General features: G+C 42.9%; 1 protein-coding gene across 1 annotated transcript in view; it reads right to left on the reverse strand.

Moving 5' to 3' along the window:
- Nck2 (NCK adaptor protein 2) overlaps positions 1-15,113 on the reverse strand; it is a 120,920-nt gene that overhangs the window by 35,011 nt on the left and 70,796 nt on the right. Inside the window, exon 3 of the mRNA XM_034521870.3 lies at positions 737-978. Within this exon, the coding sequence (XP_034377761.1) occupies positions 737-962 (226 nt within the window). The 5' untranslated portion in view covers positions 963-978. The remainder of the gene's footprint in view (positions 1-736; positions 979-15,113) is intronic.

Raw genomic sequence — 15,113 nt, forward strand, 5'->3', positions numbered from 1 at the left:
TGTGTGCACAGAAGCCAGTGAGTGCATGGGAGTCTGTAAGATAAAAGGCTGGGACACTGACAGGAAAAGCTACTGAACTTGTCATGATTCTAAGTCAGGGTCCTCTACAATCTGGATACAGGAGACAGACAACTGTGTAGGGAGGGGTCCATAGCACACAGAAAAGTTGATTTACCAAAGATCCCAAACTGTATAACTTATCCAAAAAATGATAAGGAGAATCTTTATCTTGATCTTAATATAAAACCCAAGCAGGAGGCTATCAATATTAACATCTGGCCCCCAAACACACACACTACACACACACACACACACACCCCACCAAATACATACACACCTACTCCACACACACAAACACACTATACATACCCCCCACATACACAGACACACATCCCACCAAATACATACACACCTATTCCATACACACAAACACACTATATACCTCCCACATACACACACCACACAAATTCCTACCACACACACACATATACACACACACCCCTACCACACACACACACACACACACACTCCACCAAATACATACACATCTACTCCACATACACAAACACACTATATACACCCCCACACACATACACACACCACACAAATTCCTAACACACACACACACACACACACACACACACACACACACACACACGCAGGCTGAAGCAGCAGTGTTAATCGCTGGCTGTTCCTGTGGGGTGACCTGCTGTTCCAGGTGGGGTAGGACACTCACCTAGCGTGTCCTTGAGATTCTTCACCAGGGAGCCCTTCTTCAGGCTGTTCTTACGCTCCACGTAGTTGGAAGGCACGTAGCCTGTCCTGTTGGCCGCATTCCTCACCCGCCACCACGTCTTGGAGTCATCCAGCAGCCACAACCGCTCGTTCTTCCTGATGTCAAGCTCCTGGTCCTGCTGGGCAGTGTAGTCCCACTTGGCTATGACAATGACTTCTTCTGTCATCTTTCATGGAGTCCTTCTGCCAGCAAAACATTTAAAGATGCTCATTAACTACCTGAACACCTCCCCTCTGACAGATTTGAAAACCTGTCAACGACAGCTCCTATGACCACACTGCCACCAGTCTCCTTCCGGCCCCTTGAAACATTTGCCCTTAAAATGACCTACCTGTAAGTTCTAGTGCTGCTGAGATACAGCATCTTGTAATCAAAGCCTGCAGCCCCTCTAGTGCTCTAAACACACTGCACATTGTACTTACGATAGATGCAAACTTGGGGTGGGGGCAACGCTCAAAATAACAATCTCATAATTAAAGCCGCTCGTTTGACAAGTGACACTGGCCCCTTATAGCTGATGGCTTTGCACTCCTATTCTCAGCATATGCTGAGGATTTTAAAGATACTTAGTAAATGTAACACACCCAAACTACTCCCATAAACTCAAATTCAATGAATGTGTTACTAACGCAACGTGGTACCCTGAGACGGACGGTTAAAATATACGAAGAAAATTTGTGAAAGCACTGTTGAAATGTAAACAAAGTCTAGGCGACAGCAATGTGCCCGTGTTAATTAGTTTTGACAGTTCACTATAATACACCACCACTGGAGAAATTAGCTAAGGGCCAATTTTCTGCACAAATAACTGTACAACTTTCCAATAAATATAAAATTATTCTGGAAAACAAAGCAATCCTTAGATATTTACTACTTTATTCATAACTGCCCAAACTGGGAAATAAACAAAGATAGCCTACAGCAGGGAACTGATCAACCAACTGTCTACCTGACAGTGGAAGACTTAAGTGCTAGGGAAAGAGTGAGAGGAAATGCAGATGCTTCCTCGAAACGAAGGCAGGCAGCAAAGCCAGAAAGGCTGGGCATGCGGATTTGGACATGGGGTCTCCTTTGAGCAAACTTTACTAAAGTCCTTGGAACCCTGTTCTCCATAGCTTTTGCATCCATCTCTGGATCACTTAGTGTTAGCAAGAATCATTCACCCCTAACACCTGACCAGGTTCCTAGACTCCCACCATGCTGCATGTGATGGCTGGTCACATGGCCTCTTTTGAGCAAGAATTCTGTTAGGTGGGCTCCTTCAGGATTCTCCACACCATATTCCTCCTCTCCAATGGCTGTAAACTCCCACTTACCCTCACATGGGTACATGAACTTTATCTTCTTGACTATAGAACTCTGTTGTAGGACTCCCTGAAGTCTGCCTTGCTGTCTCCTAACTAGTTCTTGAATAGCAATTCCATTATATGACATTAATTCTAAGAAAGGCAAAAATCTATAGACACGGGACAAGTGGAGAGGGAGGAGTGGGGAGAAGCAAACAATGCAGAAAGATACTGAATACATGCAATCGTAATTGCAAATATATGTCAAGACATGTCTATTGTATAGATCAAAATACATTATTAAAACTACTCCAAAATACAGCTTATTAAAACAAATGGTACAGCTTGGTCCTCAGGTAATGCTATGTCCAATTTTCTGTGGAACCGCCAGACTGATTTCCAGAGTGGTTGTATTTAGGAGGAGCTAAGGTGGGAGGAGTAAAGAAAGGAAGAGGAGAAGGAAGAGGAGGAGCTAAGAGAGAGATGAGAGAGGGGTATGGAGGCTGATGTTCCTTTGTCTGTAGCAGTCAAAGGTAGTCGGTATATCTAGGTTGGGTATTATGTTAGACCTGTGATTGGAAGGGCATCTTGTTATTGATCATTACCAAATATATAAGCCTTTGATTATTCTTTAAGCATTAGAGTCTCATTTTCTACCAGGCCAGCATGGTTGGCAGGATGGTCTGGACAATGCCCAGCCTTGCAGAGACATCGTGGAAGATTGGCAGAGCCATCTCCCACGCTGACTTCTCGTGGGTGGCAGGGCTGGAGTTTCTGGCTGGCTGATTCTAGCTGTGCCGCGCATGTGGCCTCTGGCCACACAACATGGCAGCTGAGCTAGGCAGAGCTGCTGCAGCCTAGACAGTCAGCTTGACTGGTGGTTTTAAAAAATAATTACTACAACAGTTGTACCAGCTTGCAATCCCACCAACAATGGAGCAGTGTTCCTTTTTCTCCATATCCTCTCCAGCATCTACTATCACCTGTGTTTTTGATCTTAGCCATTCTGACTGGTATGAGGTAAAATCTCAGTGTTGTTTTGATTTGCATTTCCCTGATGACTAAGGATGGTGAACACTTCTTTAGGTGCTTCTCTACCATTCGAGTTTCCTCAGCTGAGAATTCTTTGTTTAGCTCTGTACCCCATTTTTTAATAGGGTTATTTGGTTGTCTGGAATCTAATTTCTTGAGTTCTTTGTGTATCTTGGATATTAGCCCTCTATCAGATGTAGGATTGGTAAAGATCTTTTCCCAATCTGCTGGTTGCCATTTTGTCCTATTGACAGTGTCCTTTGCCTTACAGAAGCTTTGCAATTTTATGAGGTCCCATTTGTCAATTCTTGATCTTAGAGCATAAGTCATTGGTGTTCTGTTCAGAAACTTTTCCCCTGTGACCAGGTATTTGAGGTTCTTCCCCACCTTCTTTTCTATTAGTTTCAGTGTATCTGGTTTTATGTGAAGGTCCTTTATCCACTTGGACTTGAGCTTTGTACAAGGAGATAAGAATAGGTCGATTTGCATTCTTCTACATGCTGACCTCCAGTTGAACCAGCACCATATGTTGAAAATGCTGTCCTTTTTCCACTGGATGGTTTTAGCTCCTTTGTCAAAGATCATGTGAGCATAGGTGTGTGGGTTCATTTCTGGGTCCTCAATTCTATTCCATTGATCTTCCTATTTGTCTCTGTATCAATACCATGCAGTTTTTATCACTATTGCTCTGTAGTACAGCTTGAGGTCAGGGATGGTGATTCCCCCAGAAGTTCTTTTATTGTTGAGAATAGTTCTCGATATCCTCGGTTTTTTGTTATTCCAAATGAATTTGCAAATTGTTCTTTCTATCTCTATGAAGAATTGATTTGGAATTTTGATGGGGATTACATTGAATCTATAGATTACTTTTGGCAAGATGGCCATTTTTACTGGGCATATACCCAGAAGATACTTCAACATATAACAAGGACATATGCTCCACTATGTTGATAGCAGCCTTATTTATAATAGCCAGAAGCTGGAAAGAACCCAGATGTCCTTCAACAGAGGAATGGATACAAAAAATGTGGTACATTTACACAATGGAGTATTAACTCAGCTATTAAAAACAATGAATTTGAGAAATTCTTAGGCAAATGTATGGAACTAGAAAATATCATTGTGAGTAAAGTAACCCAATCACAAAAAAAAAAAAAAAAAAAAAAAAAAAAAAAAAAAAAAAAAAAAAAAAAAACCCACACATGGTATGTAGTCACTGATAATTGGATATTAGCCCAAAAGCTCGCAATACCCAAGATGCAACTCACAGACCACACGAAGCTCATGAAGAAGAAAGACCAAAGTGTGGGTGCTTTCTTTGGTCCTTCTTAGACGGAGTAACAAAATACACATGGGAGCAAATATGGAGACAAAGCATGGGACAGAAATTGAAGGAGGGGTCATCTGGAGACTGTTCCACCTGGGTATCCATATCCCATGCACAGTCACCAAAGGTAGACACTGATGTGGATGCCAGGAAGTGCATGCTGACAGGAGCCTGATATAGCTGTCACCTTAGAGGTCTGCCGGAGCCTGAAGTATACAGAGGCAGATGCTCACAGCTAACCATTGAACCGATCTTGGGGTTCCCAATGGAGGAGTAAGAGAGAAGACTGAAGGAGCTGAAAGGGTTTGTGGCTCCATGGGGAGAGCAACAATACCAGCCAACCAGAGCTCCCAGGATCTAAGCCACCAGCATGGGAGCACATAGGGAGGGACCCATGGCTCCAGCTGTATATGTAGGGGAAGATGGCATGTCGGGCATAGATGGGAGAGAAAGTCCTTGGTCCAGTCAAAGCTGGATGCCCCAGTATGGGGAAATTCAAGGGTGGGGAGGTGGGAGTGGGAGGGTGGAGGCACATCCTCATAGGAGCAGGTAGATGGGGGATAGGATAGGGGGTTCCTGTGTGGGGAGGAAATGGGGAAAGGGGATCACATCTGAAATGTAAATAAAATATCCAATAAAAAAATGGTACAAATCTGAGGAAGTCAATCTGGGAAATACTAGATAGGAAAGAACACAATACACACAAGTATCACCTATTTCAGCAACTGCACTCTTCTCAGGTAGAAAATGCACAAGTGTTCTTGCAGCAGAAAAATCATATTCAGCCTGTCTACTGATGGATATGCCCCTCAGTTATAGAAGGAGTGATGACAAGATACTTGACCCAAACCCATCTCTCCTCTTGACAGAGTTCTTCTGATCTTACCTCATGAGTTCAGAGTAACAAGAAACTCATGAACCTGACCCATGAAGGCATAAATATGACACATTCTACCATATTCAGGCACATAAGAATAATACATGTCTTCTCACTTATGAACTACCACATTAGATAAAATTATTTGGGAAGAAGAAAATGCTTGTAAATTGTACACATGATGAGCATAATATCCAAGAGGGAGGAGTTTACACAACCTTCTTCTCAAAGATGGAGACCAATAGCTACCTGCTGTTAGAGGACCCCCCAGTCCATAGCTTGCAGCTCACACATCTTATTTCTCTATCAGATTAGACCCAAAAGCATCAAGGTGGGCATCTCTTTTAAAGTCAAGGACAGAAACAATAGCAGTAATAAAAACGAGGTTCAGGGGGGACTCCATTTCAATACCCGGTCTGCTGCTGAATTATATAATTTCCAAAATGATTTTAAATAGAAACAGATCATCATTTAAATCAGTTGATATCCAGCCAACCAAAGCTTTCTACTGAATTTCTTTCTGCAACAGTAGTTATGGGAGGACTTAGATGCATTTATTTCAGTGCATGCCGAAAGCATATGGCTTATAAAAACACAGCTTCCTGCTAAGCCACAGAACAGGGTAGTAGAGAGGCCAGAAATGTGCAGCAGTTGCTAAGGGATGCAGCAGGCACCAAGTAAAGCTAGCCAAGAAAAAGCCACATGCACTGCAGGTAGCCAAACTGGAGACAGAGGGGCCAGATGCCCCAGATGCAGGATATGGAGGTGCAAGACTTGTTATTTGTCTAGCTGGGCTTCAGTTTTGTTTTAGTGGAATTTTTCCTTGTTATGCCCTAAGATTTGTCTCAGGTCTTGGAAAACACTTTGGACTTCTAACACTGTTGAGATAAGAGTGTGAAGTCTTTCAAAGTTAGAATGAATGCATTTTACATTAAGAGGTAGCCACAGGCCCCTGGGGACCAGGGGTAAAATGTGTCAGTTCAAGTGCTGTGTTTGGGTGCCTTGTGGTGTTTAAACTGTCAACCTGACTGGACTAAAAGACCCTCAGGGCATTAATGAGGCACAAGGATGTAGTGGGTATGTTTATGAGGGTGTTTCCAGAGAGGTTTAGTTGAGGTAAGATCTATCCTGAATATAGGCGGCACCAATCCACGGACTAGCATCCTGGACTAAACACAGAGGGGAAAAAAGGAGAAAGGTAGTTGATCCCAGTATTCTCCTTCTTCCACCCTGGTCAGGCCACAAACAGAGCTGCTTCCAGTGCCCTTCCTTCCCTGCCAAGGTGAACTGCCTTCTTCTGAACCTATGAGGCCAAACAAATCCTTCCTTCCTTTATGGGCGGTGGCACTGCTTGGGAGCCCTTCCTCTGTCAGTCATATCAGAACCTCCAAGAAAGGGCCAGGTACCAGGACACCCATCCTCTCCTGTAACCCTACCGCGTCCCTTGGGTCAAATCTGTGAACACAACAAGAACCAAGGTAAAATCTTCTTTCTGTCTAGGACTCAAGTTTTAAAACTGTCACTTGGAAACAGAAGGGACTGCATAAAGTATGAAGGTCACGGCCCATTTGGCAACAATAAAAGATTTATGAATGTGTAACCAAAGAGTAATTCAGAATCAAGTAAGTCCTCACCCCAATGAATCACACAGCTTCCTGCAGGAAACTGTCTGTGCAACACACCACACAAACCCAAACACCTCAGCTCAGATTCCAGGCTAGACTGAGATTCCTCCAGTCTACACAAAACCTTCTGTTTTTTAAAGTAAACGAATGGTTTAATTATGGAGGAGAGGACATAACAGTTTCCTGCCGTTGGTTTTCTTTCCACAGAAGTTCCAAATTAGTTTTAAAATGCTGAGTTGCTAATGCGAGCTTCATGGAAGTGTTAAAAACTCAGGCTTGGTAAATCCCAACAGAATCTCCAACGATTTCAGACATGGCCCTATGTACACGTTTCCTATTCTATTCTGCACAATGTATGTCAACCGGGGGAGCTCAGAACTGATGCTTATAAAATAAAAATATCAACTTTGAAAAATGTTAAAGGTGATCTTTATCCTGTAGAAATGAATACTGAGTAGAGATTTAATTCTTCATGAAAAAATAAGCAAGCTTGTCTCATTAGTATGCAGATTTACTCTCCAGTGGCATCAACTTGTACATGGAAGTGTTTAAGAAGCCCTGGTACAGGAACTGAATTCTGATATGGGATGGGCACACGATACTCCTCATTTAACCCAGAGAACAGCCACCATTCTGGGAAGCATCTTTTAGGAGACTGAGAATCAGAGATAAAGTGGTTTGTATAGTTACAGAGCCAGGGTCTTCACCCAGGACTACGGCTTCCTTATCTGTTAGGCAACACAAATTGGAATCCATAGGGAAGAGAACGAGGAAGAGCAGGAGGAGGAGGAAGAGGAAAACTGAAGTTACATGAGAAGGGATGGGAGGATGGAAAGGGTGGCTGGGGTGTGTGTGTGTGTGTGACTATATTCCGAACATGCGTGAAAACCTCCAAAAAAAATATTATTTGAAAACAAATAATAACAATATTGACTTTGTTTTGATGATTAATAAAGGTCTTAATAAAGATTAACTATTGGAGGACTGCCGATCTAAACGTGAGAAGGAAAACATAGGACTTTACAAACAAAATTCAAAATACACACATAGACAAGCAGGAGGGCAAAGCAAGCCTAACACTTTTACTGGCAGGATATTGACTTGAAATGAAGGAAGATTGCAACCGATCAACTCACAAAAACTCACTCAACACAGGCTTTGCAGGATGTGGTAAACACGTGTCTGCATCCTATCAAGAGCACCTACAGATCTGTTGATTACATGACCAACAGGAAATAAGGTCACTAACTGCTTCCCCCTGAGATGTGGAGATAATCCTGGATGATCCAGCAGGCTCTGGATAGCTACAAACATCCTTGCTAATACGAGGCAAGAAAATCAGAGAGAGAATTAAAGATGCTATGCTGTAGCCAAGAGATGTGACCAGATGATACCAGAAAAGACAGTTCTCCTAGAGCCTCCAGGAGTGTAGCTTTTGGTGACACCCAGTGATGTCACCTAGTGAGACTTGTAAGGACTCTGAACTTAGAACCACAAGTGAAGTAGGTGTCACTGTTTTAGGGCATCTGCTCCTGCAGCAATAGGAAACTGAGCTCAGTGAGGAGTTTTTCTTTGGAAACAGAAGCTTCCTATATTCTCCATTTATTGCAGTATTCCTGGTTCTTGATTCATGATCTGCAAAAGCCCATTTGCATTAAAGACACTGACTCATGAATGGGTTTTCGAACCAACTAAAATCCTTGATTAACTTCAAGACATGTGTAGATGGACTTGCCAAATGCCAACTCATGTGGCAGCACTTGGCAGGACCCTGATCTCCTGTGAGGGAACAGAAAGGCCAGTTGGTGGCTTCTTATAGCACTGTTGCTAATTACAGCGAATACAATTTAATCCTAACTAGGATACAATGTGGCTGTTCCAACTCTCACTAAGTTAATTGCATTGTGACAATAGGCAAGGTCTGGTCACCTTCCTAAAACAGAAAAACACACCACACATAGAAGAGAACATACACAATACCCTTTCTATGTGCAGCCACAGAGGGGTGAGTGCCGGCACCATCTGCATGGTCAAGGGGTGCATAGTGGAAGTCAACTGAGACCTATGTGTTTCCTAAGGATGAACACATCGAATGTCCACAAGAACCATTTGAAATAGATGTTATCTACAGATGCATTTAGAGATGATAAAAGGGGGCTTGGGGTGTTCAGTAACTCACCTAAGTCCATACAGTTAGAAAGCAGAGGATCAGGGGTTCAAACTCACCAGAAGGCACTTCCCACAAACCCATGGCTTCATTTACTATTCTCACTGCCTGCTAATATAACTTGGAAGTAAAATTTTGCTGTTGTTCTAAAAAAGAAATCCTGGGGGGAAGATGGATGCTGATAAACAAAAGCCAAATTCAATTTTCTTTTGACAAATGAATAGGTGGAATTACTTAGGGAGAAACACCAGGCCCTGATCTCCTGGGGATGACTTGGGACAAGATTTGTGTTTTTAATATTTTATTAGACAGAGGCAAAGTCTCTTGAGAGCGAGACTCAGGCTGGATGTTACAGAGCAGAAGCCAGTTTGCCTCAGTGGGTTATCACAGAGGGGCTCTTTCTGTGGTTTGTTTTCTGGCATTGTTGGCTGATGGTCTGTGAGGTTGTAAAGGGTTCCTTCATAGTAACCAGTGTGATGTCTTCTAAGGTATTTCTCTCTGGTGGAGAAGGCCAGGGTTTAAAAGCCAGCCTGGACCAACAGTTTGGATGGCTCCTCAGATATCCTCCATCTCCTCAGTTTCCTGTACATGGCTCACACATGTGTGTGCATGTGCAGTCATGTGCAGGTTCACTCTCCCACGTATGGCTTTAGAGAGGCAGGAGTTGTCTTCTTCAATTACTCCTTCACCAAATTTTTGGAAACATAAAGTATTCAGCTCACTGAACCTGAAGCTGTCCATCTCAACTAGAATGACTGGGTGGTGAGCTCCTGGGATCTGTTAGTCTCCACTGGGGTTACAGACATGTGCACCCAGCAACTACACAGGTACTAGGGCTCCAATCTCAGTTTCTCCAGCTCCATTCTCCCAGTGCTCCCATTGTGGCTAACAATGGTGACAAACTTCTATCTAGGGGATTTCCAATTACCTAGGGCGCTTAACTAGGATACATTTCACAAAGAACTGTAATTTACTATTAAAACCAGAAAGGTAAAATACCAACCAGAGGCACTTAGCACCTGGGATAGCTAAGCACCTAGCTTCTCCTGACAGACCGAGTCTCCATTTTCCTCCATCCTTCAGATGCCTATGAGAGCTTCCAACTGGTGATGGGGCTCACATTTTCATGGGCTACAGGATTCCCCATCCGTGACTTACAAAGGGTTCAATATCTTCTCATTCTTGCCAACATTTATTTTTAATGGTAGCCATCCTACTGGGTGTGAGGTACTCAGAAAATCCTTTATGAGTCTTCTATCTGCATTCTTCTTTTTAAAAAAATATTTTTATTTTATGTTCACTTATGTTTTGTCTGCATGTATGTCTGTGGGAAGGTGTCAGATCCCCTGGAACTGGAGTTAGAGACAGTTGTGAGATGCCAGGCAGGTGCTGGGTGCTAGCAACTGAACCTGGGTCCTCTGGAAAAGAAGTTAGCATTCTTAATCACTGAGACATCTCCAACCCCCTTTCACTGCATTCTTTAAAGGATTATTAACACAATTATCTCAATAAAAAGAAACATGTTATGCTGTCACTAACAGTTCTGGTTGCACCTTCCTCCCTCATCATTTTAGTTTTAAGTGAATGTCTTTCACTAATCATCTTTACAGTTAGGATCATGCTCCCCTCCCCCACAAGATGAAACAGTGAATAAGTAAACTACCCTAACATGTGGGTAGGAAATGCCTGCTACATGCCATTCCAGAGACTAAACTTAAGTCAACAGAACCCACAACTGCCTGGAAATCTTTTCAAAGAAAACAGAACGGATGCCCCTTGCTTCAAAACCTGGCAAATGCTATTTATGCATAACTGACTAATTTAAGCCGCAAGCCTGCTTACCTTCCTAACTTTCTCCAGTGCCCTCTTGGGCAGCTTAGACAACAGGAGAAAGTCTGGGTACTGTGTGCTGCATGCTTCCCAGACACTAGTGAGTGTAATCACTGCTAATTTAATATAGCAATTTCATATAAGCTGTGGACAGCATAGGCCTTAGACAGAGCTCTGCCTTCTTCCAGCATGGAAGACATCTCAATAATGGGGCAAAGAGAAATCAAAGCAATCAGGAATACCCATCTATGAGCATACACTAGATCAAGCTTTGGTGAAACTTAGCCTCCTTGACAATGCCAGAGCACATGAAGAATTCTCAGAAAAATGTATTTCCAAAGTCCCCCAAGACACATAATGAGTGGGTATCATACTTTAGGGGCCTATCGAGCCTTGCTAGTTAGTTTGCAACCATAAAAGAAGTTGCAACTTCCATTATTTAAGCATCTTATAAACACAGCTATTCAGCTACACTCAACAATACCTGGACATTCCCCTAACTGCCTTATTATTCATGATGCCTGTAATTTAGAAACAGATGGAACTGAGAGGAAAGCAGAACATGAAACGCACACAGGCTGTATTATCCAGGTTTTGTGATGTTCAAGGTCACTCTGGCTCAGTGCGTTTGAATGATTATACCACAGTTCTAAGTATCTGACTATGTTTTAGAGTTTCTCATTTAATGAGAAGAATCATAAAAAGGGGGTTCCTACTTCTTGGTGGGTACCTGGCTCTGGGAACAGGGACTCTCATCCCATTGGCTCAGCAAGGACCCAGTACAGGTGAGGAGACATGAAGCTCCCACAGGCTGACTTGCACGCATCTACAAATAATTCTGGAGACTTGAATGGTAGCTGCTCATTCCAACTGCAAGTGTCATTTAAAAGGATATTATTCTCTGATGGCCCAGCGTCACTGCAGCAGTATTCAGAGGTGACCTGGGACGGATCACATTGTAATGGGCTGGGGAGAGGCTTTCCTTATAAGAGAATGTAGTCTTCTGTCTGTCACTGATATGCAGTCTCACACAGGCCTAGAAGCAACTACTGGTTAAAAACCTAAAACTGCAAAATAAACATTTCTCCCTTATATGTACCCTCAGGTATGTTGTCACACCCACAGAAAGATGCCTGTAATCTAAGAAATCAGAACAAGGAAGTAATAATAAAAGCTTCTGGCATTTGTGCTCAATTTTATATGCTAATTAAAATTATAGCTTTCTTTCTAATTAATATCTGACATTAGTCTAGTGTACTTACTACAATTAATGAACCAACATCTAGACCATTGAGACTGGCAGTTTCTGTCTTTGCATCCTATACAGGTTCCTAGATTACGCACCGTGGCTTCTTAGGGGGCCTCCTAACTGTGACAATGCCCAGACTTCATGCTTTGAGATGTGCCAGTCAGGAGTTCTGTAAAATGACCTTCCATTAGAACTTGCAAGATATTTTTTTTTTCTCCTTAAGGGCCCTGGGTGGTGGGCTGGGGAGGAAAGCACCCCTCTTCACCACAGTGTGTTGAGTGTACACAGGATCAACACAAGTATGGCTGGTGGTCTGGACCTTAAGCACCTGTCACCTGTGGCTGCCAGGAGCTCTGGAAGCCAGTGCCTTTGCCTGTCGGAGCATCCCAGCATTTTGAGCCTGTGTGTATTTGTTTTGCTTTGCTTTCTAAGCACAACACAAGCAGCTCCAAGCTCATTACAGTTTCCACCACAGTCACAGAATCTGATCCCACAGTGCCCAGCACTGTCTATGGCTACTATTATACACACATTCCAGCACTGTCTATACCTAGTATTATACACACATTCTTTACAAATCAAAGAGTCCTCTTTGGGTGACAATAAAGCAGAAATACTTTTGGACTTGTGTGCTACATGTGGCTAGTTCCTAGGCTTGACTAGCTCCTAGCTCCCTGTAGCATACATATAGAGAGAGCTATGCCAGGCTGTCGTCATTTCTAATACCCCCGGGTACAATGCTGTGAGCTTGACTCAAATGCCCAGAGTTCAACTCAAAGCCTTTTTTCTCACCTACCCTCATCTATTCGCCTTTCTGCATTCTGACGTAATGGGTGAGGAGACATCAGAAGAATACATGATCACGGCTGTGTCTGGGAACACTTCAGTCTCTTGTGCGACTAGAGTGAGCTGCCTGAGCCCCTATGAGGCAGCCCACCTCCTAAATGGAAGCTACTTGTCTCAGCTCCCCTGGCTGAAGTATCCTTCTGAACCATCTCATTTGCACAAAATAGTATCTCGGATCCCAAACCATGTCCATAGTGTCACCTTCCTATAGAGCAACACAACCACAGCACATTTCCAAAAGCTCTTTACTCTGCCAACACTACCTGCACTTGTTAAGGCTTCTAAAGGATTTTATCCCTTCCACATACCTCACTCCTACCCACTGGTCTTCATTACAGTGGTTGCTATGATCAGCCCTTCTGCAAGCCCTCCTCTCACAAAGGGATGCCCTGCAGGCTTCCTTCCTCGCTATTTCTTCTTAGTCACCTGTATTTCTGTCCCAGGACAGCCTTTCCTCTATCCACACTCTTCCTTCATACTATCACATGCTGCTTTGCAGTTCTATATCCCTACTGCTGGACTTCTGCATTCAGCTGCCTAGAGAATACCTCCACAGGGATGTGCAATGTACACTTTAAATCTCAGATGTCTAAAAGCTTTCAGATTCTTTCACTCAAACAAAAGAAAATCAATACAATAAAAAACAAACAAAACAGAGTTGTTTGCACAGGGATTCCCACCCTGGCAAATGAAATGGCATGCAACCACTCACCCAGTGTCAGGCCAAAACTCTGAGACTTCTAATTCAGACTCCTTTCTCTTCCTAGGCACTGTACCAGAAAACCTTAAAGGCAGGCTGGCCTTGAAACGGTGCCTTAAATCTAAGCACTTTTCTCTCCCTCTAGTGCCCAGCCATGCAGAACTGCTGCACCTCTCCATTTCTACCCCTTCCATAACTCACAGGCTGTTCCCGACGTTCTCCATCAAGTGATTGCAATTATCATGGAACAGATTTTTCAACAACAACAACAAAAAAAAAAAATTAAAGGTTAATAAAGCAAATGAAATGTCTAAGAAACAGCCTGGGACTCAGTGTCTACCTGATTTAAAAAAAAAAAAAAAAAATGACCTATATACTTTCAATAGAATTCTAACATTTAAAATAAACATTTAAAATACCTACAATTTATAGCTAGCTGATGGAAGGATGAAACAAGAAAGGTAATCAGACCTTGGCAGAGCCATCAGCACACAGGATCTTCTGACAGAAAAATGCTGATGTTTACAGAGTGGCCTCCACTGTTGGTTCAGGAAAAGATCAAAGACTACTCTAGTTAAGTGGAGGGTCTAGCATAAGACTCCAGCCTTCTGACAACATGACACAATATTGGCATCCAAGAGGCTCAAGCTTCAGAATGGTACAATCCAAAAAATAAAAAGCAAAGATTTTTTTTTAAACAAATAATTAAAAAAAAAATTGTGTGTGTATGTGTCTGTGTGTGTGCCCCTAAAGAGACCATAAAAGGGTGTTTAATCCTCTTGAGCTGGAATTCCAAGTGGCTGTAAGCCCCACTGGGTGCTTGGAACCAAAATGCAGTCCTCTGAACAGCAGCTGAGTCCTCCCCAGCCTCACACACTCTTTAAAAGCTCACGCTGGGCCACATCCATGACACTCCTAAAGCAAATCCATCATCACGCCACAGGCTGAACAAACCTGGTAGAGCCACAATATATGTGTACAAAGGAATTACAGTTATAGAGATCAAAGGATTGAATACAGTTGTTTACCAATGGTTGCAAGCAAGCGATCTATATAATAACAAATGGCTGGTGTCCACAATAATGAAAACCCCTACAATGCAGAGAAAAAGACCAAGACAAAAGAAAAGACAGGCAAAACACAGTGACTGCAGATAGACAGCGCAGATGGTGAGCAGGCATAAGACATCACTCAAGCCATTCACCACCTGAGACCACAATAAGAGTCCTCGTTAACACCAGTGGGGGGACCAGAAAAGGCTGCTAGTGAAGTGAGTCCACATGCTCTGCTAGTGAATAGATAGAATACGCTCCTTAAGAAAAAGAAACACAACTCAGAATGATCCCACAGAGCTGCGAGGTTCCACTCCCACTAATAT

Source organism: Arvicanthis niloticus, chromosome 17, assembly GCF_011762505.2.
Source record: "Arvicanthis niloticus isolate mArvNil1 chromosome 17, mArvNil1.pat.X, whole genome shotgun sequence".
Lineage (NCBI taxonomy): Eukaryota > Metazoa > Chordata > Mammalia > Rodentia > Muridae > Arvicanthis > Arvicanthis niloticus.